The 27,791-nt window shown below is 46.4% G+C and overlaps 1 protein-coding gene across 5 annotated transcripts in view; it reads right to left on the bottom strand.

Annotated features, from left to right (window-relative positions):
* Positions 1–984: 984 nt before the first annotated feature.
* LOC311530403 (sterile alpha motif domain-containing protein 9-like) overlaps positions 985–27,791 on the bottom strand; it is a 28,843-nt gene continuing 2,036 nt past the window's right edge. The window contains exons 1-4 of one of the 5 annotated variants that reach the window (XM_084646973.1): positions 12,192–12,401; positions 10,370–10,552; positions 8,879–8,926; positions 985–6,883 (exon numbers count right to left, since the gene is read on the bottom strand). In XM_084646973.1, coding sequence (XP_084503099.1) covers positions 2,088–6,883; positions 8,879–8,882 — 4,800 coding nt within the window. In that variant the 5' untranslated portion in view covers positions 8,883–8,926; positions 10,370–10,552; positions 12,192–12,401 and the 3' untranslated portion in view covers positions 985–2,087. Of the gene's footprint in view, positions 6,884–8,878; positions 8,927–10,369; positions 10,553–12,191; positions 12,402–27,791 lie in introns of those variants that run through there. The other 4 variants (XM_084646972.1, XM_084646976.1, XM_084646974.1 and 1 more) reach the window with 4 other exon arrangements.

Here is a 27,791-nt window from a genome sequence, read left to right as displayed (position 1 = left end):
TTGTATGCAGCAGAAAGAAAAATAACTGGGAAAGATTTCAAATACAACCGTAAAGTCTACTTGAACCCAAGAGAGAGCTCATCGCTTTGGAGCATTTTCTGTACAACACTACTTCCTGCAGATTCAGCGTCAATCTTCTTTAAACAAGGTAACAGAGTCTAGCATTATTTATAGTTGATTGTGATGTAGACACATTTAAATCCTGAATTGTTCTAATGAATTCAGGCTTTGTGTCGTCACTCATATGCAACATGGATGTTATAAAAAGAAAAGGAGTACTTGTGGCACCTTAGAGACTAACCAATTTATTTGAGCATGAGCTTTCGTGAGCTACAGCTCACTCACGAAAGCTCATGCTCAAATAAATTGGTTAGTCTCTAAGGTGCCACAAGTACTCCTTTTCTTTTTGCGAATACAGACTAACACGGCTGTTACTCTGAAACCTGTCATGATGGATGTTATATTAAGTTTTAAAAGTCAGCTGATTTTAACAGCCCTCTTTCTAACAATCTCAGTTTTAATTTAAAAGTAACTTTCCTCTTTCCCCAGACTTTGAACAGAGAAGTATGGCTTAATCCTTGTGTATAGGAAAATAGTGGCTGATTATAGTTTCAAATGAACTGCAGAACTAAGTGGTTGCACGTAGAGCCATCAGATGTTGAGTATGTCAGAAAAATTTCCATCTGTTTGCCCTTTTATCTTCTGTCTATGTTGAAGAACTCAATAAACAAGTTGGGATTCATGTAAAAGGTTGTTTAGTCAGACAGTATGCAAATGATATTTTAGTTTCCAGTGAAGTTTAAGTGAGGTAGTTGTTAATACAATAATATTAAAAGAAGCAAAACACAAACTCCAAAAATAATGTATTGTTACTTCATTAGAGTACGCTTTTTTAATACCTCATTAAAAATGAACTGGTGCAGTAAAGATATTTATAATATGATAATATAACATTAGTAAATTATAATAGAAATAAAGTACTAATGTTCAAATAAGACTATGAAATCAGTAAACATACAAGTCATGTCCTAAACCACATAACATGAGGGTGATATATCAGTGAGTGCCCTTTCTACAAAACATAACCTAGCAGTGTGAGAACTGCTCATGTTTAGTGTATTACCTTAGACAAATTTGAAAAATTGTAATGATGCTTAGAGTATTTTTACTTCAAACTATTAATATATTTTAAAAAGAAAGCTGCTAAGGTAGATTAGCCACTATTTCACCAATTTTACCTGTTTTTTTAAAAAAAATTGATTTGCAAAGTACAGCAAATTTTTTTAAACAAATGTTTACTTTTCTTGCCCACCAATTTTCTTGCCCCCTTCCCCCCAAAAATGGACAAATGAGTTGATGCACTATTGAATTTGGTTATTCAATATGTGGTACTATATAACAAATGAAGTATGCTAAATAGTTAAGATACATATTTTGTTCATGTGTACAGCTTAAAATTTTACTTTAAAATTATTTTCTTTCCTTCATCTTGGAAAATACTAAAACCAAACTACAGAACACAATTACAAATTATATTCTATTTTATAATTCTTTTAATGTATCCAAGAAGCAAAATTAAATTACCCAATGTAACAACTGTGGAATCCACTGTCTGGATTTTGGAGGAAAGGATAAAACTGACATTAACACCTGCTTAGTCTTGTGGTGCATTTGGCCTCATAGCTCCAAATGATCCTCGGTGGTTTCTCATTCTCTATCTCTCTTGCATTTTTCAGTTTTACCAATAACTAATATACTAGTGAGTTGCACTCTTTTGAATTTTTTTTCACTGATAAAACAAACTTAAAAAGTGAATGGACCCATAATTATTCAATCACTGTGATTCATGGTAACAGGTTTTCTTAAGTATAAGTTTCCAGACTTTCTAGATCTTCAAGCAGGGTTATTATGCTTCTCCCCACAATTCTTTGGGCTTTCTTTTTTTTCCTGGGTGTCATGTACTTTGATTTCTTGATGTATGTTTTCTGAATGTAACAAGTAAGACTAGCACAGTTTTCTAAAAGTACAGTGGGTACTCTCAATTTAATGCACCCAAGTACCTTACTCTATGGAAGAGTTTTTTTTCTTTACTTATTGACTTGAATATCATGAGCAACAAGCCCATTAAATGAAAATCCTAAATAAAATGTCACATTTTCATTTCCTTGAGGCACGGAATCATAATGTAAAGGTACAATATGAATCTGCCCAACATGACCCTGTACAAACAGTTTTCCATTCTCTGTCCAACCTGAAACCCTTCTTAGAACATCACGTATTTTACCTATATTCCACACATCACCATGTTGCCACTTCAACCTTCGATCATCTAGGGAGCCACCAATTAATTTATCAATCCTGGTCTTGTGCATAATCTTTCTTAGACCACTTCCCTTTCCCAGGAAAAAATGTGTGTAGATTTTTTTCTTTCTTGGAGCAATATTTTTCACCTTGATGTCATGCATGCGTTTCATAGTCTGAAGAGCTGATACGAGAATATCATCTTTATCTGGATTAGGTTCTTTGTCTAATGCATCATCAGGCCAGTACAGTAAGGTGAGCAAAAAATGGGCACTTGCTGGAAATGCTGTTCTTCTCTGTTTAAAAAATCTATTGCTGAGTTCTCTAAGAGTTTCAAAAGGAAGAAGTTTGGAAGATCCAGGAGATAAACATGCTAGTGTAATGTGACACAAAATGTAATTGATGAGATCAGTATCCTCTAGCCTCTCTTTCTGTGGGTCATCTGGGTAAAAATTAATTATTTTTTCTAGCTTTTCAACTGACCTTATCTCCTTTGAATCTGTCAAAAATGAAAGAATGGTAGTGACACTGCCACCACCGTACTTATAAATGTTCATACGTCTGAGGAGTTGAGTTTCAGGTTCTCCTTTGTTTTCTCCCATAGGATACTCTGAGGTAAAGAACTTAGCATATACCTCAGACTGTCTTTTCAACCACTTTCTGGGATTGTAAACTTGTTCTTCCTTCTCTTTTGCCTCCTCATCTTGTTTCTCTTGGTTTTTATCTGTTTGGAAGTAACTTAGATCTTCTGAAATCCAGTCCAGAGCATTATAAATGTTCTGACGTAAGCCTTTTAAACGACTGTGAAGCTTTCCCCAGGGTTTTTTAATTTTCTCAGGAATATAGTCTGTTAGCAAATAACGCACAAGCTCAGAATGTTCCCCTTGTGTGTTTCTGGGAAATACCTCAAGTGTAGACAAGAGTTTTAGCAGACGACATCCCACTTCAACCTCTCCAAAATATCCGGCATTGTTCATACTGTCGATCTCTGACTTTGCAGCCTGTTGTGCAGCCCTGAAGCATTTCATAGCTTTAAGGGCAGTTTCTATCATCTCAATGACTCCACCAGGAGTGGCCTCATACATCTTTTTGTCCAGAGTAAAACTAAACCATTTCCTGTACACTTGACCTTCTGTATCCAAAATAAAAGAATCATTTGGCAAATGAGATTTGGCTACCCCTGCCCAATATTCTGCATCCTCAAATTTTTCATGATTGTAATGCAATCGAGCAAGCTGCTGGGCAAAGAAGGCATCTTTTCCCAGGCATTCGTATGCAGTTTTTAAAACCTCTATAGCTTTTTCACAGTCTTCAACCTTACAGACATGCTCAATGAATGGAGAGAAGAGGCTGTCAGTATTGTCTCCCCTGCTCTTCTTGTCGCGTCGTATGAACAAATCTCTGATGAACTTCATGAACTCTTCTCGTCCAAATCTATGGTTTAAAAGCACTTTTTCCTGAAGAAGTTTCATTGCAATTTGACTCTGAGGCTGACTTCTTGAGAGCTGATGCAGAATTTCTTTTGCAACCAGGTAATGTATGATATGGATAGATGAAATACAGGTGGTATTTTCTCTTAATTCAATAAAAATAACTCTTGCCTGTTCACTTAAGTTATTTTTGAAATCATACTCTCTCACTCTCTCTTCTGTATATGCCCCGAGCCCTAGAAAAGCTTCACAGTGTGATAATGAAATGTGTGAATTGTGTACATAGAAATTGAGCAAAGCAACATACCTCATTAAATTAGTAACGGGGGAAGAAAGGTCTATGCCTTGCAGCAGGTGCTCTACAAACTCCCTCACATATGTTTCATTAAACTCCTCACTCATTAGGACAAACGTAAGAATAAATGCAGGCTTGAAGTCATTCTGCTTCTTAAGTTTTTCAATTTTGGTTTTAAACAGGTGTTTCTCTTGGTCTGTCAATTTGTGAGTGACGGCAACTGTATCGAGGGGAGAAGCTTTGCAAAGCTTTTCAGGGACATTAGATCGTTTACAGCCCAAGAGGATGAAACAAGGCTTGGAAAAATGACTTCTTCGAGCTGCCATTGCATCCATTAAATCACTCTTTAATTCATCCAGATAATCTTCATCATAGTCCTCAATCAGGAGGATCACTGGGAGAGAATTCTTTATGTCATTTTCATCATATTCTCTAAAATTAACTGCATGCTTGGAGACAGTTGCAGTTGAATATGAAGATTTGACCACAGCACATCTTAAATCCTTTCTTCTTTTCCATAGTACTTGCCTTGCAATGGTGCTTCCTCCACTTCCAGGTTGATGAAATATTTTTAGTTGAGCCACAGAATACCTGATTCTGTTCCCATGCAAAATATCATCTAAGATTTTATGAACCTCTTCACAGGCCTCCCGTTCAATGACTTCTCCACAGCTCCCTTTATCAGCAAGCCAGAAATTTTTCCAGCTGACTTTTCTACCTTGGTAAAATGTTTGTTCTATCTCTTGTATTTCTTTTGTGCTCAGAAGATCCAGTTTGATATCATCACATTGATCTGCACACAATATTTCAAGGGAAGACATTTTTTCTTCTTCCAGAGTTGGAAGCATACACAGACCTCTTGTGGAAACTGGTAAATGTCTGGGACATATTGCAGATGGCATCATGTTTTGAATAGTGGCATCTACGTGACTTAGCTTCATGCCCACAATGCTCCTCTGTTCTAGTGTCTCAATGCTACAAGATGCCTGAGCTAGGTTAGCCCACTTCTCATAATTTTCTTTGGACTCTGCAATGCATATGATATAATCCATACCATTCATTTCTGTGTAGAATTCCTGGAAGGTGTCTACAATTGGCTTCTCCACAGGTGATGATAGTAGGAAAAGTACCACAAAAGATCCCTTTGGAAGGATTTCATCACAGATAAATGAAATGGCTTTCTTAAGATACTTCTTTTTCGTTCTAATCCAAGTGTCTTCATCACAAGATTTTTCATCCCCACGGAAGTCACTGCGTCCATTGCAAAATATCCAGCTGGTGTGATCAAATAGGCCCAAATGTTTTTGAAATTCAGTGGTGCTCATCTTGCTTTCATTCCAATAATTTTGCAAGAAATGTGACCTTGTTTCATGATGCTCTTTGTACTTGGCATATAAACCTGACACATTGGAATCCTCATCAAAATCAAACACACAGAAAATATTCATGCGCATTAAAAAGTTGACAGATTTCAGATCTTCTTTTCCACAGCTGTTTGCGACAAGAATGTACAATAGAGAATCATTCATATAGTTCTTGCCATCAGTGAATAGGACTGATAACTTCCGCCCTAAATTTTGGGAAATTTCCATAGGGTCCTCATTACTGGAGGACTCAGCCTTTTCCCTTCTGACATCCTTCTCTTGTAAACTCTGAATAAAAGCCACTAGCTCTTCATTCTTTACAGGCTCAGACTTTGTTCCCACTCTTTGATGGAGAACTGGATTTTTGTCAAAAATCACCTTATTACTGTGTTCGTTAAATCTAGGTAAGCGTACTTGAAAGATCTTTCCCTTCACTGTACTGGATGATGGTTCAATGTCAACCTCTACCACAAAGTATTGTTCTTGAGAGTCTTTCTGAATCACTTCAGTAAAAATAGGAGGGTGAATGCAATTTCTTGCAGCTTCTTGTTCAGATGGTTCAAAACATTTTTCAATGTAATCTAATGCATCTACGTAGATGTCTCTGTCTCTTACCGGTATGCCGGCTATCTGTCCGTGTTTCCAGCCCTCGTCTTCAACACTGTCCATTACACCAAAGTGTATTGTGCCATTTGTTCGAACATTCATGCAGGCTGAGGCATATCTAATCACTTCATAGGCAAACTTTGCTTGCAATCGTTGCCTGTCCAGCTTCGCAGCAGTTGTGAAAGATTTGTATTCATGGCAAGGAATGATCAAATCTATGATTCCAGTTTCCGGAGCAAGAATTCTGTTTTTCACATATTTAAAATTAATGTCTTCATTTTTAAATTGTCTGAATTTGCTCAGCGTTAATGATTCAACTGTATTTTCATGTAAGGAATGACTTTTTCTACTTCCTCTCCTGCAAAAAGTAGACATTGTTTTTAATGTGTGCTCCTTACCAATCTTTTCTACTGCCCCGGTGTTGTCTGTTTCTGAAGATCCCTTCTGGTAAGATGTTACATGAAAACTTTCGTGCTGTGTGATGCTGAGGGCTTTTAAATCACTGTCTGTCTCTTCAGTTGGTGCATTAGCCTTCATAGACACAGCTGAATTCCTGTTTTTTACTCTCTTTTTATCATCATTGGTAGTGATATCGGAACCCAACACTTCTGAAGCTTTAATGCTGGGATTATCTGCTTGGGCTGAGTCTACCCCTGCATTTTTGTGCAAATGTTCCAAAAGTTCGTTTCTTTTCCGTGTTATTATGTGGATTTGGCCTCTTTTCATACCCATGCTTTTGAGGAAAGGTTCATCTAATTCTTTGAGCACTGGGCCAGTCACTTCCTCTTCACAGAGCTTTTCTACATATTCTTTCTTAATTCCAATAGATTCGAGCCAGCATCTAACATGAGACTCATTCCATTCAGCCAAAGGTAACATTTTGTAGTCTGAAAATGAAATTGTGTGTCAGTAGCACATACTTAGGGAGGCAAGTATCAGAGGGATAGCCATGTTAGTCTGGACCTGTAAAAGCAGTGTACACCCACTGAAGCTTATGCTCCAATACGTCTGTTAGTCTATAAGGTGCCACAGGACTCTTTGCATACTCAGGGAGAGTTACTCTTTTTTTTTTTGTTTAATTTCACCACACCATGCACTTTGAATTAGTGTTCTGGTCCTCTTTAAAGTCTTGTCTAGACCCAGAGTTAAATGTGTGATGTTTGCTAACAACATGTTTGAAAACTCTAGTGAAGACAAGGCAATTTGGATTTCAGCATATACTAATTGCATTGAGTTGAAGGCCAGGCTTCACCCACCCATGCCCTGGTTTTAACTCCCCTATCTTAGACTTTGTTAAAGGCAGCCTGGCTTGTCTACACTAGACTTCTCAAGCATGTTAGCTCAGTGGTCTCCAAACTTTTTGGATCGCGCACCCCCAGAGCCAGCTCTAGGGCAGCAAAAAAAAAAAGCTGCCGCTGGCGTGCCGCTGAAGACGGAGCGGGGAGAGCCGTGCACCCCACTTTGGAGACCACTGTGTTTAGCTAAAACTTTCTAACAATGCACCTTTTATCCTAGTCTAGACAAAAACTAAGAAGAGACTGTATGGAGTAGCTGCAAGGACTAGTAGACAGTGTGAAGCTTCATCGTATCCTAGAGTTTAAGGCCAGAAGGGGACCGTTACATCTTCTGGTCTGACCTGCATATCACAAGACATTAAATGTCCCCTAGATCAGTGGTTTTCAAACTTTTTCTGGGGACCTAGTTGAAGAAAATGGTTGATGCCCATGACCCAGTGGAGCTGGGGCTTTGGGGTGCGGGGGGTGAGGGCTGTGGGGTTGGAAATGAGGGGTTCAGGGTGTGGGAGGGGGCTCTGGGCTGGGGCAGGGGGTTGGGGTGCAGGAGCGGATCAGGGCTGTGGGCTGGGGGTGCAGGCCCTGGGATGGAGCCAGGGATGAGGGGCTTGGGGTGCAGGGAGGGGTTCCAGGTTTTGGGGGGCTCAGGGCTGGGGCAGGAGATTGGGGCACAGGGTTGGGACACGGACTTACTTCCAGTGCCTCCCGGTCAGCAGCGCAGCTGGGGTGCAGAGGCAAGTTTCCCACCTGTCCTAGCCCTGCCGACCGTGCTGCACCTGAAGCAGCAGGTCCGGCTCCTAGGCAGAGGCACGCAATCAGGTCTGCGCAGTTCTTGCCCGCAGGCACCGCCCCCGCAGCCAGCCAATGGGACTGCAGAGCTGGTGCTCAGGGCAGGGACAGCACACCGAGCCCCATGGTCACGGACCTGCTGCTGGCCACTTCTGGGGCACAGTGCGGTGTTGGAACAGGTAGGCACTAGGGCTGCCTTAGCTGGGCAGCACTGCCGACGGGACTTTTAATGGCCTGGTCGGCGGTGCTGACCAGAGCGACCCAGTGCCTTACATGCTTACAGTGCCTTACAGTACTGGGTCGCAACCCAAACTTTGAAAAATGCTGACCTACTTACCCCTCTATTATTCAGAGATGTTAGCAAGACGAAAGCATTTCAGTCCTCAAAAGAATGCCTGGGCACACAATGTTGTAAACAGGAGAGGCCAAGGTGCCCTCGGTACCCAAGTCTGCAGGGCAGGGGCTTGATCAGATGAGATGTGCCCCAATGATCCCAGCAGGCGAACCACACCCCATGCTGCAGACTCAGAGGAAGGCAAAAGCTACGGATCAAGTGCTGAGGTCTAGTTACAGTTGTGCCACTAATTTCCTCTGTTCTTGGGGCAATCACTGATTACTACTGTGTCTGTTCCTTCCTCAGTGAGGATACAACCTCCTTACCATTCTCCCAGGGCTGCTGAAAAGATTCACTAGTTTGCCCCACACATTAGATAAGTAAAATGTTATATATTCAAAAGGGAAATATTGTTAAAGCAAATTCCATTACCCAAGAAGTACAAACATCTTAAAAGAGAGACATACCCATTTTCTTGTAGAAGTAGTTGTTTATCCTCTTGCGCAGAAACTGATCTAAAGGGGGGGAAAGCCATAACAAAGAGCTTAACTATTTGTTTCTATATTGTTCACTCACTTTTGGGGGGATGTGAGGGATCCATTTATGTGTTTGTTATTTACTGAATTTAAACCTGGGTTTGCCATCTAGCTCTGTCTTTCAGACCCCAGTATGAAGGGGATGGAAAAATAAACTTAATAATGTACAAACCACAAGGTGAGAATCTCTTACTCATAAACCAGGGCCAGTAGCCATTCCCTCCTCTGGCCCGCTCCATTCTACTTTTTCTTGGGAAGCTGGTAAAAGCTGGAACAGATACAGCAGGGCAAGTGTGAAAAACTGGGATAGAGATTGGAGGGTAATAGGAGCCTATATAAGAAAAAGCCCCAAATATCGGGACATCTGGTCATCCTAAGTAGGGGCAGTAGCTGTCCAAGCTTGGTGCTGGAGGGATCAGCTGCAGGGGTGAACAGATAGCTTAGGCTTTTGGCCATTGATTCTTGGGTGTGTATTTCTCTTCTTGAACGCTGGACTGAAACTATTCTGATAACTAGATTTCAGATAGGCCACAGAACAGCCAACACAAGGCTGGCAGAATTATAATTTAAAAGTTTAACTACTGCATTAAACCTGTTACAGTGTGGTCTGAATTCCACCTCTTCACCTTTACAAAGGTCTGTTTATTCTGTCTTCTCCCCAGTAATGCACTTCTCTGGACAGTACCTTACGTAGTGCCAAATTAAGAGAGGGCTCTTAAGAGCCTGCTTAATGCTGCTTTGCTTAGTGAGCAAAAATAATTACTTGTCCTGCTCCTGTAGTCAGTTGGCAAAGTTTGTAAGTCAGTGGGACTCTGGTTATATCATGTATCAGAGGGGTAGCCGTGTTAGTCTGGATCTGTAACAGCAGCAAAGAGTCATGTGGCACCTTATAGACTAACAGACGGAGCATAAGCTTTCGTGAGCAAATACCCACTTCGTCGGAGGCATGCAGTGGAAATCCGATGAAGTGGGTATTTGCTCACAAAAGCTTACACTCCAATACATCTGTTAGTCTATAAGGTGCCACACGACTCTTTGCTGCTTATATCACGTAAATCAGCGAAACCACATTCTAGAGCCTTGTCTACAGAAGTTATACTGCTTTATAGCATTATACTTTAAAGTGGTACAATCCTGTCCCCTCCTTACTGTTAACACACTTAGTTTGGCATAAAGGTGCCTTAAACTGGTGTAGTTTATTCCTATATTACAAACAACTTATCCAAAAGTGCAGTGTGCAAAATAATGCCCAATAATACAATTACACAAGAGAATGAGAAAACAGAAATTTAATAATGCCTGCAAATAAATATTTATAAAAGGTCCCTCAAGCAAACTGAGACAATAGAATAGACAGTTAAAGAATAACAGGTGACAGAATATGTCAAGGAAAATTTGTAAGTATAAATAATAGCCACAGACATTTCCGTACCACACGCTGACAGGTAAATTCTGCTCTCTCATGCCCGGTCAGTGGAGGCGGGTTTCTACACAGCTGAGATCCAGTTCCATAGTGGCAATTCCAGGCTCCTACCTGCTTCAAGGATGTGCTGTGAATTCAGATTTAAAGGCAGAAGAATCCTTAGAGTGGATCAAGAGAGCAGCCTGCAGCAAAAAGGCAAGTTAAGCAGGCGTGAGCATAGGATTGGAGAAAGATGGTCCAATTCCTGTGAAGGGTAGGGCGAAGAAGGGGCAGCAGGCTAGTGTGGGGGTGGGCGAGATTGGTGATAAGGGGTTAAAACAGAATGGGGAACAAATTCACACATTTAAGTAAACAGCAAGACCCTGGAACAGATGCGAGAGTGTGATGGGTATCTGCTACCTATGCAATCAATAGCCCCCTAAATTATTTTGCAAAAGCAACTCTAGATTGTACAAATACTTTTTAAAGTTCTTTTCTTTTTAGCTGATCTCTTAGCCTCTTGGTTTGAGGCCTGATTCAATGAAACCTTTCCCTTTGAGCAAAGTGGGAATGTTAATTCCTTGGCGGGGAGTGGTCACAGCCCACACCCTGAAGTACACAAAATGGGACCTGAAAATGCAGTGAGAGTTTTTGAGGAAACAAGTTATTTTTGACCGTCCTGGCTAAAAAGCTCCTCAAAGTGTAAGAGCTGGATGTATTTCTAAGTTGTTACGTTGCTGATCAGAACCAACCCCACTGGGAGGATAAAAATTACCTTTATCCTGGCCCCCACTGAAGTTAGAGCAATCCCCCGTGGGCTGCCCTATGTTACAATCCACTGCTTATGAGCCTAAGGGATTGTTTTGGCAGCCACAGAGTGGCTCTCAGTCCTATTTCACTACCATCATAGCGTGGTGTAGAGTGATTATGCTGCTTCTGTACCACAATGGGACCCTCCCCAAGTCCACACTATGCGCGGGAGGAGGGTTGTCAGTGACTGACTGCAGTAGTTTTGTAGCCCATAGGGCTAGCCTGCCTGCTTGCTTATATATCTTTTCTTATGGGTTTGATTGTTTTCCTGCATGTGAAAAGGGAATATAGAGAACCCATGAACCCTGGGGGCCTAGTTTTCTGGAGGTCAACAAGTTTGCAAATCAGGGTCTTAGATGTGGAATTTCCCCATCCTGAGTGACAGAAACCCAGATCCTCAACATCAGTGTTGGAAGTTAAGGGGGTGGGGATCAATGTGGATTCTGATCCTGCAGTTTAATACAGAGCTGCTCCAAGGGGACAGGATGGGTGGCTCTGTATTTGTGTGGGGCAATGCTAGGGTTGGGGACATTCATCATGGGCCCGGCAGAGAGCGATTAGCTGGCAAAGATAACGCCATCGGGGGCTGCATTACCCAGAGATCCACCCATGGGATTTAATCTGCAGAGAGAGTGGGGAGGCAGACTGAATACAAACTGGCAGGCAAATCTTCCTCTTAGCCCACTGCCACAGGCTTCTTGCAGAAGGGGCCATTGGCCCCTAGAAACAGATTCCTGCCTGAACAACAGGCCTCCCCGAGAGAGGAAAGGTTCAGAATCTGGGAGCGGAAGGAAGATAATAGGCCTCAGGGAACATGGCCGTTGCAGTGCAAGGCTTCATTTTTCTGATCCCTGCTATGCCTTAGGGAGAGTCACTAGCACTGAGTGACCCAGAACTAAATACCCACAAAGAACGTCATATTCATCCCTATCCACCATGCCCAGCCCCTTTCCCGCCAAACTACATTTAATTAAGACGTCAAGGTTCTGAGTTTTGAGCCAACTCTCGAGTAGTGCTACAGGGAAGGCTTACCTTACTCAGGCTGCAGCGGGGAAGAAGCTGCCTGCTCGCTCACTCACGGAAGCGCCAGTTCTGAGAGAGGAAACTTTCCCCTTTACAGTTGGAGATTTGTTTGTGAAAAGAGGAACTGATCACAGGGCTGGACAGTAGCCCATGTTGGCTGATGTCCCCAAAAGTGTGTGGGAGAGAGTGCGAGAGCTTCTCCCCAGAAGTGAGCTTGAAACTTGTCCAAGTCTCCACCCACCAGACTGAGCCTGGCTAGAAATCATCAAGTACAAAGCGGGACACTTCCGTGTTGAGCTTTGAGCTCAGCTGTTTAGCTTGCCTTAGGCCTGGTCTATGCAGTTTATGGCCTGATTTAACCATGTAGGTTTTTCTTACTGAAATAGCTAAATCTGCACAACCCTCATGTGTAACCAGTGCTGGTGTTCAGGTGCTTTATAACACCTTTCCTTAGGGGAATAAGCTATCACAGTATAAGCGCCTTTTATCAAGGTAGCTGCCTCCGTGCTAGGGTGGTAGTACTGGTCTGGTTAAAGCAGTACAACATTTGTGCGTAGGCAGCCCTTCGCTGCAGGCTGTACTGTTAGCCCTCCCAAATGAAGCCCTGGGGGGGGCGGGGGAATACAAAGAACCCCTCCCCCCCCCAGGGTGACTGGTCCAAGGTGCCCCCCTCCCGGTGTGAGTGCTGCTCCCTGCCAGCCCAAGGCCCCCACTCTCCCTGCTGGCCCAAACCCCCTTGCTGCCTGCCCACGCGGGGCCAGCCTGAGGCCCCATTCCCCCCCCCCCCCCCAAAGCCTCCCTGTTGCTCTCCTTGGGCTGGCCCGAGGCCCTCCCTTCAGCCCCCTGCAAGCAGGACCAGACCGAGCCCCCCTCCCCCCACACACAGGGCCAGCTCGAGGCCCCCCTCTATCCCCTGCACATGGGGCTGGCCCAAGATCCCTGCCACCCGCCCATGCAGAGCCCTGTGACTTCTAGGGGTTGCAACCCACCTTTTTGGGAAAAAATGCGCTTTTGTCTACTTTGCTCTTACCAACTGATGATCAGATCAGTGGCAAGAGCAAATGCCCATGTTTGCCAAAAAAAAAGCGGGATGGCCAGACAGGGCTTATAAAAAGGGACTGTCCCAGCCAAAACAGGATGTAGGGTCGCCCTACCAACCTTCCCTTCCAGAAAAACAACCCCACACTCCAGGTGTTTTGTAGGAAATGTTCTCCAATACAAGGAACTGTTTGTACACTACAGGGATGGGCTGAAAAACCTTGGACTGTGCATAAATAAGGAATTGCAGGGAGATGTGCAGCCGGACCCTCAGTAAGAGGTTCTGCAGGAGCCCAAAGAGGCGCTGTGACCTGACACAACCCACAGAGCACCAAGGTCTCCCTCTTGCAGCAAAAGGAACAGGTGTTGGGGCAGGGTGTGGGTGTGTGTGAGAGAGAGAGACCCATGCCATGCACACACACATGCTCATGGCTCCATGAAGGAGCTGCCCCAGTTTAGCTGTGGAACAAGAGTGGATTCCTCGCCCGCCCAACCACCCAGCCTCAGATGGATGGCAGCAAGTGGTGTTGAGATGGGTCATGAGGGCGAGGAAGTGGCTTACGTGAAGCAAAAATGTACAGATAATCTCTGGGCGCAGTTTAGAGGTGGACCAGCTGAATGTCATGCAGGCAGCTCAAGTGGCATGGTGGGGGGTGGCCTGGGAGGCCTATGGGGAAGAGGGCCTAATGATGCATTCTGGAGGGCAAGGGGTGCGGGCTGGGCAGGGACCTTCCTGTATGACCGCTACAGGAAGCGGAAGGCATTGATGCCCTCACTGCTGAAACATTGGTCAGGGTGTGGCTGTGCAGCTGGCAGCAAAATGCTCAGGCAGGAGGGAGAGCTTTGTTGTTAGTTACTCCTTAAATTACCTCTCCCCAGCTGCCTGCCCTGTGATGTTGTCGGATCACATGTAGGGAGGCAGACACAGTAGTAAGGTCACAGAATACCATCTAGAAACAGATCTTAGCCTGAACCCATCTGTCTCTAGTTCCAGGGGGGGCATGTGTATCAGCTGCCCTGCTTAGACATATTACAGTAGTACTAGTAGCATCAGCCAGGTTGCAGGGGTGCATGCTGTACAGACCTATGATACAGGTGCTATCACCAATTTGTCAGAACAGGCTTTTGCTGTGAGGTGTCTCTGGGCCCAGGCTCAGTTCTAGGGAGCTGCTTTAAGAGCCATAGTTCAAGGTTCTTTTGTTAAACCCCCATTATTGTTCAAATGTCACATTAATCTCAAGCCACACCCAGCAGGAGGCAGCAGTGCTCTAATTGAATGGTTTTCAAACTGTGGTTTGGGACCCCAAAGTAGGTGAGCAGCCAGGCCATGGTAAGAGTTTTTTTTTTGGGGGGGGGGCAGCTGTGGGGAGCCGCAGACCCTCCACTTGCCCAGGATGAGGGGGGGTCAACAGTTGCCCATAACCCGTGTCCCTCCCTCCTCCAGGGCAGGTGGAGGGCCCACAGCTGCCCACGCTGCTCTTACCATGGCTGTGCTGTGCCCCCCCGAGCACCCCCCCCAGCTGGAGCCTGGTCCAGGTGAGAGCTGCGCAGGCAGCTGTGGGGAGCTGCAGCCCCTCTTGCCCGGGGTGGGGCAGGGCAAGGACATGGGCTGTGGGGAGCTGCTTATGACCCCCACCCATCGAATGCTTGAGCACCCTTTATTGCCACCCACCACTGTGTGCTGGTGTAAGAGAGGGGAGCCACTCACTCCCCGCCTCAATTCCTTTGTACTGGACAGACTCTGATAGAGCCCTCAACTCATCCACCCTCTGGCTGAGGTAATTGCCACAGAAATGCTGCCAGCTGCACCCTTATAGAGCTAATAGCCAAGCTCTGTTTTAAAAGATAGTCCAGCTAAAGGTCCTCAAGCGACCCCTTTCCTGCAAGATCAAATGGAGAAGTGCTTCCACTTAGCCAGGTAAAAAGAAAAGGAGTACTTGTGGCACCTTAGAGACTAACCAATTTATTTGAGCATAAGCTTTCGTGAGCTACAGCTCACTTCATCGGATGCATACTGTGGAAAGTTTAGAACATCTTATTATATACACACAAAGCATGAAAAAATACCTCCTCCCACCCCACTCTCCTGCTAGTAATAGCTTATCTAAAGTGATCGCTCTCCTTACAATGTGTATGATAATCAAGTTGGGCCATTTCCAGCACAAATCCAGGTTTTCTCACCCCGCCCCCCACCCCAAACTCACTCTCCTGCTGGTAATAGCTTATCTAAAGTGATCGCTCTCCTTACATTGTGTATGATAATCAAGGTGGGCCATTTCCAGCACAAATCCAGGGTTTAACAAGAATGTTTGGCCGGGGGGGGGGGTAGGAAAAAACAAGGGGAAATAGGCTACCTTGCATAATGACTAAGCCACTCCCAGTCTCTATTCAAGCCTAAGTTAATTGTATCCAATTTGCAAATGAATTCCAATTCAGCAGTTTCTCGCTGGAGTCTGGATTTGATGTTTTTTTGTTGTAAAATAGCAACTTTCATGTCTGTAATCGTGTGACCAGAGAGATTGAAGTGTTCTCCGACTGGTTTACGAATGTTATTGTAACCCTTCTGCCCGTCAGAGTTGGCAGCAACAAGGGCCGGGTTCAATATCTAGGGGTTCCATTCCAACAACACAATGCAAACCGGCTCGAGCCCCCACCCAGTGACCTGGGACAAATATATACCACCCCCGCTGGGCGCCTCCAAGAGGCAATACTTCCCCTCTCGCAAGCACATAGTCTGAGTGTAGCAAAAGTCTTTTAATAAGAGAGAGAAACAATGTGGCATTATGTTGGGGAAACACCACCAACCGGATTCATAACACAACCCATGAGCAAAAACAACCCCACCCCAGGCAAATTGGGGCATGCCCTTTTCCCTTTGGTTCTTGAGTCCAGCAACCCCAAAAGTCCAATGCCCCAAAAGTCTCTGTCCCTGGTCAGGGCAGCCCCAGAGTTCGAAAGTTTATCGGCGGAGCTTTACCTCCCAACCTGGGTGGAAATGGGACGGGGGTAAGAGGCACCTTACGTGATCTGAAGCTGACCGCCCCATAGCTCCATAGCGGCGCTCCGCTCCGCTCCGCCAGCCGCCCCACAAAACTCCTTCGCGCAGCTGCACTCCGCTCCACCAGCCGCCCCACGAACTCCTTTGCTCAGCTGCGCTCCGCTCCGCCAGCCGCCCCACGAACTCCTTCACTCAGCTCCACGGCCCACAAGCAGCTCCTGCCATCCACACACTGCTCCGTGTCGAACTGCTTCACCAGCCGTCCCGCAAACTGCTCCACAATATATCTTCAGGCTCCCCCACTACTTAACACAACACTCAGTGATTTCAGCTCTTAGGTGAATTCAGCTTATAGTAGGGGAGCCCCAGTGCTGGTGCACTGTCAGCCCAAAGTGAGCTCAGCAGCCTATAACTAGACTTCTAATGAAATCAAAATTAGCTCTGATATTCCACACTGGAGAGAGGAGGAAGTGCAATCAGCATGTAAGGCCCTCACCAAGGGGCCCATGCCACCAAGTATTAATACTTGTCCCCAGCCTCTCTCCATTCACACAGTTTTGGAATCCATGACCCTTGCCTAGCGAGTGCTACTTAGATGATGGTGAATCCCTCCATCGTAACAAAAGGCCACGTACAGTTCCAAGCACAGTTCCCATAATCAGGGTAATAACAATTTATTCTTCCTGCCCCAATAACAGAGACACTGGGGATCCCACAGCAGCCAAAGTGACCATTTGGGCAGCTATGGTCTCATTCTAGGCGTGGTGGGTGTGCCTATGCAAATGAGATCGGCCCCTGAAGTTCTTTTCCACAACTTGCCACACCTCACCACCAGATGTCAGGGTGGAGCTCATCCTGACACTGCTTACATCCTCCCCCCAGCCGAGACTTTGTCGTCCCGACAAATCACACTCCCTTTATACCAACTCATTGGTTTCCTCCAAAGGGCCTCAGGAAGCCCACTTTAGCTTCCACAAGCCTGTGTGCTAAATGTATTGGCTCCTCACTAGTCACCCCAGGTGCATCATAAGTTAACCGTTTCACTGGTCTTATCACCCTGTCTCGTCTATTGAGAATCTCTGTTGCCGAAGTAAGGGGAACATCCTCTTGAGTGACGGATGGAGAGGCTTCCCTGGAGGGTCCCTCGGCTACTGGCGTAGGCCCCTGCACTCCTAGTTCTAACGCTGGAGGGTCCAAGGTGCCCAGGACATCCTCTACCTGTCTGTCCCCATTGTCCAATAACCTGTGTGTGTCATCACAGGGGGGTCTCATCAGCAGCACCGGGGTATCAGAAAGGGGCCTAAATAGTTCCGCCATTGGGTTTAGGGCGGAAGAGGGAAAACTCTCGTTTGGTTCAGCTGATCGAGACTGAAATCTTGTCTCCATCCCAGGATACACCAGGGTTGTGTCTTCCTCCTCAGACTCACTCTCAGATGTGCAGAATAGGGGTAAGTTAGCTGCAGGGGGCCCACTGTCTGTGTTGGATGGCGGCTTTGGTCTAGCACCTCTGTTCTGCCCGGCGGCCCTGCCGTGGCCCATCTCACAAGGGGTGCTTACCAATTCCCCCACAGGGAGCAAAAGGTTTCTATGCACCGTCTTTATTTGCCCTGGACCGTCTTCAGGTTTGATCTTGTAGACCGGCAGATCTCCCAGCTTTTCCATCACCAGGTAAGGTATTGCCTTCCATCTGTCAGCTATCTTGTGTTTGCCAGCAATACCCAAATTTCGCAGCAGGACTCTGTCCCCCGGCTGGAGCTCCTGCGAACGCACTCTAGCATCATATCGATGTTTGTTGCGGTCTGCGTTCTTCCGAGCCGCAGCGGTAGCTAAGCGATAAGCATCCCGCAGCTTTTCTCTTAGTCGGGATACATATTGTTGATGAGTTTCATAGCTATCTCCATCCTCTGATACACCAAAGCACAAGTCTATGGGTAATCTTGGTTCTCGCCCAAACATCAAGAGATATGGGGTGACTCCCGTAGCATCGTTCTTTGTGGCATTGTAGGCATGCACCAGAAATGCGACATGCTGGCTCCAGGTTGCCTTCTGCTCTGGTCGCAAAGTTCCCAACATATCTAATAGGGTTCGATTGAACCTCTCTGGCTGAGGATCACCTTGGGGGTGATAAGGCGTTGTCCTAGACTTTTTAATTCCTGCTATCTTCAGCACCTCCTTCAGAAGGTGACTCTCAAAATCCCGCCCCTGATCAGAGTGTATCCGAGCCGGGAATCCATAGACTGAGAAATATTTGTCCCACAATACTCGAGCAACAGTGGTGGCCCTCTGATCACGTGTGGGATATGCTTGTGCATACCGTGTAAAATGGTCAGTCACTACTAGAATGTTTCCAACATTCCTCTTGTCTACCTCTACAGACAAGAAATCAATGCATACCAACTCCAAAGGTTTGTTGCTGGTGATGTTCTTGAGATATGCAGCCCTCGTGGGCAGAGTTTTCCTTTGAACACATCGAGCGCAAGTCTCACATTTCCTGCGAACATCTTCAGCCATTCGGGGCCAATAGAACCTACTACGAATAAGTTCCAGGGTCCTCTCCATCCCTAAATGCCCAAAGTCATCATGCAGGGCCCTCATGGCCAGGGCTCTGTACTTTTTTGGCAGTACTAGTTGTGCTCGTTGTTTTTGTAAAGGGTCAGTGGTCATTTGGTGTAGCACTCCCTGAATCAGTTTTAGTTTGGTCCATTCTCTCAATAGTAGTTTATCCTCCAGGTTAGGTGGGACAACCGCAGTTGGGCTTCGCCCCTCCCTTTTGGCAAGTAGTGTATCACGAATGTCAATATCTTGCCGCTGGGCTTCTTGCCAGTCAGCCGCATTGAGCATGGGCAAAGGAGATTGGTCTAATGCAATATAGTTCACCGAAGCAGAAGGCATGCATTCAGGGGGCAGGCCCAAAGCTTCTGCAACACATCCCTGAAAGTCTTCACGGGCCTCTGGCTCTCGGCGACTCACACTGCAAATAGCTCTCACTCCATCTGTGGGTATCACAGCAACTTCTGGAGCCTGCGGACGCCTGGACAATGCATCTGCATCTACATTGCTTCTCCCTGATCGGTACTGAATGCTGAACTCATAGCTAGCCAAGGCGGCCACCCATCTCTGCCCTGTAGCATCCAGCTTAGCACTTGTTAACACATAAGTCAGTGGATTGTTGTCTGTCCACACCTGGAACTGAGCACCATACAAGTAGTCTCGAAATTTCTCAGTGATGGCCCATTTCAAGGCCAAAAACTCCAGCTTGTGGGTGGGATAGCGAGTTTCACTATCAGACAATCCTCGGCTGGCAAAGGCTACAGGTTTACATTTGCCTTCCACTTCCTGGTACAGGACTGCTCCCAGACCCTCCAAACTGGCATCAGTATGCAGGATAAATGGTTTGCTTGGGTCAGCAAAAACTAGGACTGGAGCATGAGTTAGGCAAGTAATGATTTCTCGAAAAGCCCTTTCACATCTCTCATCCCACCGTGGCCCAAATGGTGCAAAGGGGCCATTGTGTCTCTGCACAGGAGGCTTTGGGGACCTCCCCTTATTCTTGGACTTAGATTTGTTCTTGCTGGACTGATGTCCCCTGGTAAGATCATTCAGAGGCTTTACAATCGTAGCATAGTTTTTCACAAATCTGCGGTAGTAGCCACTAAATCCAAGGAAGGTCTTGAGTTCTCTGTAGTTACTTGGACGTGGCCATGTAGTGAGTGCTTCTATTTTATCAGGATCAGTACTCACACCTTCTTGGGACACAATGTGACCCACATACTTCACTGAGGTTCTGCAGAACTGGCATTTGTCAATTGAAAGCTTCAGACCATAATCCTCCAACCTATCAAGCACTTTAAGAAGTCTTTCTTCATGCTCCTCTAAGGTTCTTCCAAACACAATCAGGTCATCCAAATAAACTAACACTTGCAGTAAATTCATGTCTCCCACAACTTTCTCCATGAGACGTTGAAAGGTGGCAGGTGCTCCAGAAATCCCTTGGGGCATGCGTTCGAACTGATAAAACCCTAATGGGCAGATGAAGGCTGTCTTCTCCTTATCTTCTTCTCCCAGAGGGATCTGGTAGTATCCACTTCGAAGATCCAACACAGAGAACCACTGGCTTCCCAGCAAACAGTCTAAGGCGTCTTGCACTCGAGGCATAGTGTACTGGTCGACCACCGTACGGCTGTTTAGGGTGCGGTAGTCAATACACATCCGGATTTTCCCATTCTTTTTGCGGACTACCACAATGGGTGAGGCGTATGGGCTGCGGGACTCTGTAATGATGCCATTCGCAGCCAGCTCCTGAAGATGATGTCGCACATCTTCCATCTCAGAGAGAGCAATCTTCCTAGATCTCTCCCTGAAAGGTCGAGAGTCATGTAGTCTGATATTGTGCTCTACTCCTTTTGCACATCCCACATCCCACTCATGCAGTGAGAACACCTTGGATCTTTCACAAAGTTTCTTCCTCAGGCGATCTTTCCAGTCCTCGGACACTGGTGAATCTCCAAAGTCAAACTTTGCTGGGTCTATTGCCGGAACTGGAGTTTCATACTGGGGTTTTACAATCGACTCAGGCTCAAAGAGGTCTGCTATCTTTTGTCCTTGCTTCACAAAAATATCACGACTCGTTTCATTAGCAATCAGTATAGTCACCCTTTCCTGGGCTTCAGCAGGTAGGGTTATGACTCCACTGGGGACCAGCACTCCTTCAGGGAGCTCTCCTCCCATCGGCTGCTCTATCATTGCTAACGTCCCTTTACTGCCTTTCAGACAGGTACTCATGACAAGCACTTCTTGCTCCGTCCTTGCAGGCACTACTAAGGGGGTTGTGCCCGCGTACTTCAGTGCCCCAAGCGGTAGCTCAGATGTGTCCCTTTTAGCGCTCTCAATTTTCCTATAGGCTTCAGCACAAAGCGTATGGATCATCAGGGTATTCAGGTACTGGTCCCCAGCCCGCCTTCTGCAGTAATCCGCGAGTACCTTGAAGAGACTGGAGTTGGTCCCTATCAGCACAGACACATCAGAAGTCCCTTTAGGGTCAGGGCATATTAAGGCAGCTGTGTCTACCTCTTCTCTTACCCCAGCAACCTCCTCTGGGAATTCCAGGTGCACTATGACATACCCTTGATAGGGGTATTCATCCATGCTGAGGCCACATAGGCCAAGGCCAGTCAGTGGCTGTATAGGCAGGTGCCTAAGCATCTGTTGGTAGAATGACTGAAATATAATAGTCACTTGAGATCCAGTGTCAAGCACTGCTTTACACTCCACCCCTTCGATCCTCACCATGACCTCTGCTCGAGGCCCTATCAGTCCTGCAGGGATCCCAGCTGGACAGTCTTTTCTGGGGGAATCTTCAAATCCTGCAGACCTGGGGGGTCCCCGTCCCCAGACCTTCTGGCAGCTACCGGATCTCTCCCAACTGATCCTCAGCTTTCCATACACTAAGGAGGGGTTTTCTTCATTACGGCACTTGGCAGCACTGTGTCCATCCTGACCACATCGGTAGCAGAAGAATTGACCTTTCCCCCTTCGCCTGGGGGGGATGGTGGCTCTAAGTGCGGGCTTCTCAATCGCCACAGTTTGAGGCTTCTTATTCCTAGAAGTCTTAACTCGGTCAACGGTACTTTGCAGCTCAGCTATCCGTTCCGTCAGGACCTGCATTTGTTGGGCAAGTTCCTCTCTGGTGCTCACCATCAGTACACTGGCCATTTGCAGTGGTGTTGTGCTGGCTGGCTCTGATGTTTGGGCTTCCCAAAACTCACTGGCAGCCTGCCTTTCTTCCTCCTCTCGGACCTCTTTTATCAGCTGGGAGTAACTTGGGGGATGTTCCCGTCGTTCTCTTAGCCGGAGATGAAGTAGAATCGGGTTCTGATACTGAGTTCCTCTTACAATTTGAGCCAGTCTGGTCTGATCCATCTGCTCAGCAGTCACTGCTCCCCTCATGACAGCTCTCTGAAGCAGTCTCTCCAGTCTCTGTATGTAGGCTGAAGCCTTCTCGCCCTTTTGTTGTCGGGAATTAAGGAACTTACAGTAGCTGTCTTCAGGGCCCTCTACGCTCCCAAAGTTGTGTTCAAGGGCCTCTAGGCAGTCCTTCACACTGACCCCAGGGTCAATGAGCTTCAGGGTGCGAATCACATCTAATGCTGGGCCGCCAAGGCTCTCTATAAGGCATCTTCGCTTTTCTGCATCTGGTACAGCCCACTCTTACAGCATTTCAGTGGTATGCTCTAACCAGGGTTCAAACTCCTCCTCCCCAGCAAATAATCTTAACTTACGACAAGAGTCTGACTCAGCATGGGGCAGCACAACCTTTTCCAATATTTGCCCCAGAGCTTTTGTCCAATCATCAGCCGAGGCTGCAGCCTCCGAGCTAGAAGCTGCTGAGCCAGGGCCCAACAAACCTGACATATTAGCCATTATACAAACAGTAATTTCCTCAAAATATAAGCACAAACAAAAAAAATATAAATTGTTTCCCAATGTAGTGGATCACTCAACAGGTGCTTGCGAGGGGTACTGACCCAGGCGATCCCGGACGAGCCCCCAAAAATGTAACCCTTCTGCCCGTCAGAGTTGGCAGCAACAAGGGCTGGGTTCAATATCTAGGGGTTCCATTCCAACAACACAATGCAAACCGGCTCGAGCCCCCACCCAGTGACCTGGGACAAATATATACCACCCCCGCTGGGCGCCTCCAAGAGGCAATACTTCCCCTCTCGCAAGCACATAGTCTGAGTGTAGCAAAAGTCTTTTAATAAGAGAGAGAAACAATGTGGCATTATGTTGGGGAAACACCACCAACCGGATTCATAACACAACCCATGAGCAAAAACAACCCCACCCCAGGCAAATTGGGGCATGCCCTTTTCCCTTTGGTTCTTGAGTCCAGCAACCCCAAAAGTCCAATGCCCCAAAAGTCTCTGTCCCTGGTCAGGGCAGCCCCAGAGTTCGAAAGTTTATCGGCGGAGCTTTACCTCCCAACCTGGGTGGAAATGGGACGGGGGTAAGAGGCACCTTACGTGATCTGAAGCTGACCGCCCCATAGCTCCATAGCGGCGCTCCGCTCTGCTCCGCCAGCCGCCCCACAAAACTCCTTCGCGCAGCTGCACTCCGCTCCACCAGCCGCCCCACGAACTCCTTTGCTCAGCTGCGCTCCACTCCACCAGCCGCCCCACGAACTCCTTCACTCAGCTCCACGGCCCACAAGCAGCTCCTGCCATCCACACACTGCTCCGTGTCGAACTGCTTCACCAGCCGTCCCGCAAACTGCTCCACAATATATCTTCAGGCTCCCCCACTACTTAACACAACACTCAGTGATTTCAGCTCTTAGGTGAATTCAGCTTATAGTAGGGGAGCCCCAGTGCTGGTGCACTGTCAGCCCAAAGTGAGCTCAGCAGCCTATAACTAGACTTCTAATGAAATCAAAATTAGCTCTGATATTCCACAGTGGAGAGAGGAGGAAGTGCAATCAGCATGTAAGGCCCTCACCAAGGGGCCCATGCCACCAAGTATTAATACTTGTCCCCAGCCTCTCTCCAGTCACACAGTTTTGGAATCCATGACCCTTGCCTAGCGAGTGCTACTTAGATGATGGTGAATCCCTCCATCGTAACAAAAGGCCACGTACAGTTCCAAGCACAGTTCCCATAATCAGGGTAATAACAATTTATTCTTCCTGCCCCAATAACAGAGACACTGGGGATCCCACAGCAGCCAAAGTGACCATTTGGGCAGCTATGGTCTCATTCTAGGCGTGGTGGGTGTGCCTATGCAAATGAGATCGGCCCCTGAAGTTCTTTTCCACAACTTGCCACACCTCACCACCAGATGTCAGGGTGGAGCTCATCCTGACACTGCTTACATCATAATTCTTGACATCTGATTTGTGTCCATTTATTCTTTTACGTAGAGACTGTCCAGTTTGACCAATGTACATGGCAGAGGGGCATTGCTGGCACATGATGGCATATATCACATTGGTGGATGTGCAGGTGAACGAGCTTCTGATAGTGTGGCTGATGTTATTAGGCCCTGTGATGGTGTCCCCTGAATAGATATGTGGGCACAGTTGGCAAAGGGCTTTGTTGCAAGGATAGGTTCCTGGGTTAGTGGTTCTGTTGTGTGGTATGTGGTTGCTGGTGAGTATTTGCTTCAGGTTGAGGGGCTGTCTGTAGGCAAGGACTGGCCTGTCTCCCAAGATTTGTGAGAGTGTTGGGTCATCCTTCAGGATAGGTTGTAGATCCTTAATAATGTTTAATAATCCCCTTGTTTTTTCCTACCCCGCCCCCCCAGACGTTCTTGTTAAACCCTGGATTTGTGCTGGAAATGGCCCACCTTGATTATCATACGCAATGTAAGGAGAGTGGTCACTTTAGATAAGCTATTACCAGCAGGAGAGTGAGTTTGTGTGTGGGGGGGGGGGGGGTGAGAAAACCTGGATTTGTGCTGGAAATGGCCCACCTTGATTATCATACACAATGTAAGGAGAGTGATCGCTTTAGATAAGCTATTACCAGCAGGAGAGTGGGGTGGGAGGAGGTATTTTTTCATGCTTTGTGTGTATATAATAAGATCTTCTAAACTTTCCACAGTATGCATCCGATGAAGTGAGCTGTAGCTCACAAAAGCTTATGCTCAAATAAATTGGTTGGTCTCTAAGGTGCCACAAGTACTCCTTTTCTTTTTGCGAATACAGACTAACACAGTTGTTACTCTGAAACCTGAAATTAGCCAGGTAAGTGTTTCTAGTTGTGTGTTTTCTGCTATTCAGAAGCACTTTCTGAACATCCTTCAAGCGGGACCTTTCAAAAGGTCTCAGCCATGAAGTACTCACTCCATCAGATGGACAACTCAGAGACTAGGATGGAGCAAGCACCTGTGGTCCTGGGAAATTACATCTGGATCCAACTGGAGACACAGGAGGCTTGACCGACAAGAATAGTAGGGTCGCGTACCAGTGTTGACGAGGCCATGTCAGTGCTAGGAGGATGAGGTGAACAGGTCTTGTTTCACTTTGAAGATGACCCTGGAAGGTAAAGGAATCGGCAGGAAAGCATACAGGAGGGATTTCTTCCAGGCTAAGAGACAAGCATCTGTCAGCGAGCCTGGGCTGAGCCCTTCCTGTGAATAGAACTGATGACATTTTTCCCCCAGAGATGAAAGATGGACCTGACCATATCTGGACCACTTGTGGTGATCAGAGAAGGATCTGCGCAGCTGATCCACTAATGTGTTCTGTTTCCCCAAAGGGCAAGCAGCTCTGATATGAACTGAGCTGGTTATACAGAAGTCCCAGAGGTGAATTGCCTCCTGGCACAGTGGGTTTGACTGTGCTTCTCCTTGCCTGTTTATATAAAACAGGGTTGCCTAATTGTCTGTCAGAATTAATAGATTTTTTTCCCACTGTGTTAGGGAGGAAGGCCAAGCAAGCTAGATGTATTGCTCTTAACTCCTTGACATTTATATGAGTCTCCAGATCTTGAGACGACCAAAGATCTTGAGTCTACAGGTACCTCCTATGAGCTCCCCAACCCAGAGAAGATTCTTATGTGACTAGAGGTAGGGTTGGAAGCGGGGGGAGAAAGGGAAAGTGTAGTCTGGCGTACTGATCAACATAGGTACATGCTGCCCTGTGACCCAGAAGACTGAGGCAGCTGCATACTGTTGTGAGAGGATATATGCTCAGTTGCAGCACTAGGTCCTATAAAGTTTCAAACCTGGCTTGTGGAAGAAAGGCATTGGCCTTCATGGACTCTAAAGACTGCCCCGATGAATTCTATTGTCTTTACCCGTTTCAGGATTGATTTGTCTCAATTTACTAGGATCCCCAGTGCATTGAATGTGGACAGGTTACTGGATATGCTGGATAGGATTTGAGCCTCAGACCAACCTCTGGCCAAGCAGTCGTCTAGGTATGGGAACATGTGGTCACCTAATTTTCATAAGTGAGCTGCCACAATTGCCCTGCACCTTGTGAACACTTGAGGAGCAGCTAACAGACCAAAGAGAAGCACAGTAAATTGATAATGGCAGCCGTTCACCACAAATCTGAGAGACTTTCCACAGTCGTGGCATATTGCAACATGGAGTTAAGCATCCTTTAAACTGAGGGCAGCGTACCAATCTTTTAAATCTAAATTAGGCATGAGATCGTCTTGGGGATCAGGAAGTAGCAGGAATAGGAGCCCTTTTCCCTGAGATACAACAGGACTTCCTCTATGGCCTGAAGAATACACGTTGAAGGGCAATCTCATGAGAATGGTCCCTGAAGAGGGATGGAGAAAGGGGTTGGGGTCGGGCAGAAATAAACTGGATGGCATACATCAGTTTCACCATGCTTAAGATCCACTGTTCTGATGCTATGTGGGCCTAAGCATTTAGGCAGTGGGATAAGAAATTGATAAACAAAGAATGGGGAACAAATGGAGCCATGGTGACTAGTACACTGTCCTTAACAAACCCATCAAAATGCCTGTTTGGACAAGGCGGCTGGATGGGATGAGCTCACTGATGCTGAAGAGGAGGGTGGTGGACGGCACCTCCTATAATCTCTGCCCTGTTTCCTGAGTGGATCTTGGGATCGAGGCGCATAATAGTATTTGTATAGCTGCTGTGGATCATACTGTTTTCTTTTTTATGCTGGGGTATAGATCTGAAGGGATTTGAGTGTTGCCCTAGAATCCTTAAGGCTATGAAGCCTGTCATCCATTTTCTCTGAAAACAGTGAGGGACCTTCAAAAAGAAGCTCCTGGTTAGTCCTCTAGAGGTAAACCAGACAACTGCAACCGTGAACCCCTTATAGTAATTGCTTTTGCCATGGTTTGAGCAACCGAGTCTGCACTATCCAAACCCCCCTGGAGGGAAGTCCTCTTACCTTCATCCACCATTACTGCAAATTCTTGTCTACAGTCCTCTGGTACATTGTTTTTAGATTTTATAATGCTCTCCTAGAGGGTGAAGTCATATCGACTCACAAGAATGTGTCGGTTGCAATCCTGAGTTGCAGGCTTCCTGAAGAAGAAAGCTTGCAACCAAACAGATTCAGCCTCTTTGAATCTTTGCTTTTCAGCATGGAAGTTTATTGCCCCTGTCTTTCCTGATCATTGGCAGCTGCCATCACAAGAGAGCCAGGGGGCAGGGCGGTGGAGTAAGAGTAAATATGTTCAAATGCCCTAGAGAAGATGAAGTACCTCTTTTCAGCTCATTTTGCTTTGGGGGGAAGGGAGAAGGGTGTCTGCCAAAAAGCCTTGACTGGTTTCATGATGGCTTCATTAATTGGTAGAGCAACCCTGACTGGGGTTGCTGATACTAGGATGTCCACCAACTTGTGAGAGCTTTCACGCACCTCTTCTGCCTGAATGTCAAGTCCAGAAGCCACTCTTTTAAAAAGATCTCGATGAGCAGTGTGGTCCTCTGGCGGTGATGAGTCACTTGGACAGCTCAACAGCCTCATCTGGTGAGGAGGATGCAACATGCATCTGAGGTGTTGGTTGGTCTGTGGCTTGTGGCAGGGAAGGTGCCTGAGTGGCTGCTGGCTGCTTGGTACTAGTCTTGATACTGGGTACCAG

Source organism: Lepidochelys olivacea (assembly GCF_965140295.1).
Source record: "Lepidochelys olivacea isolate rLepOli2 genome assembly, chromosome: 14".
NCBI classification, from domain to species: domain Eukaryota; kingdom Metazoa; phylum Chordata; order Testudines; family Cheloniidae; genus Lepidochelys; species Lepidochelys olivacea.
The sequence above is the reverse complement of the archived record's forward strand: the minus strand, read 5'-3'. Positions and strand labels throughout refer to the sequence as shown.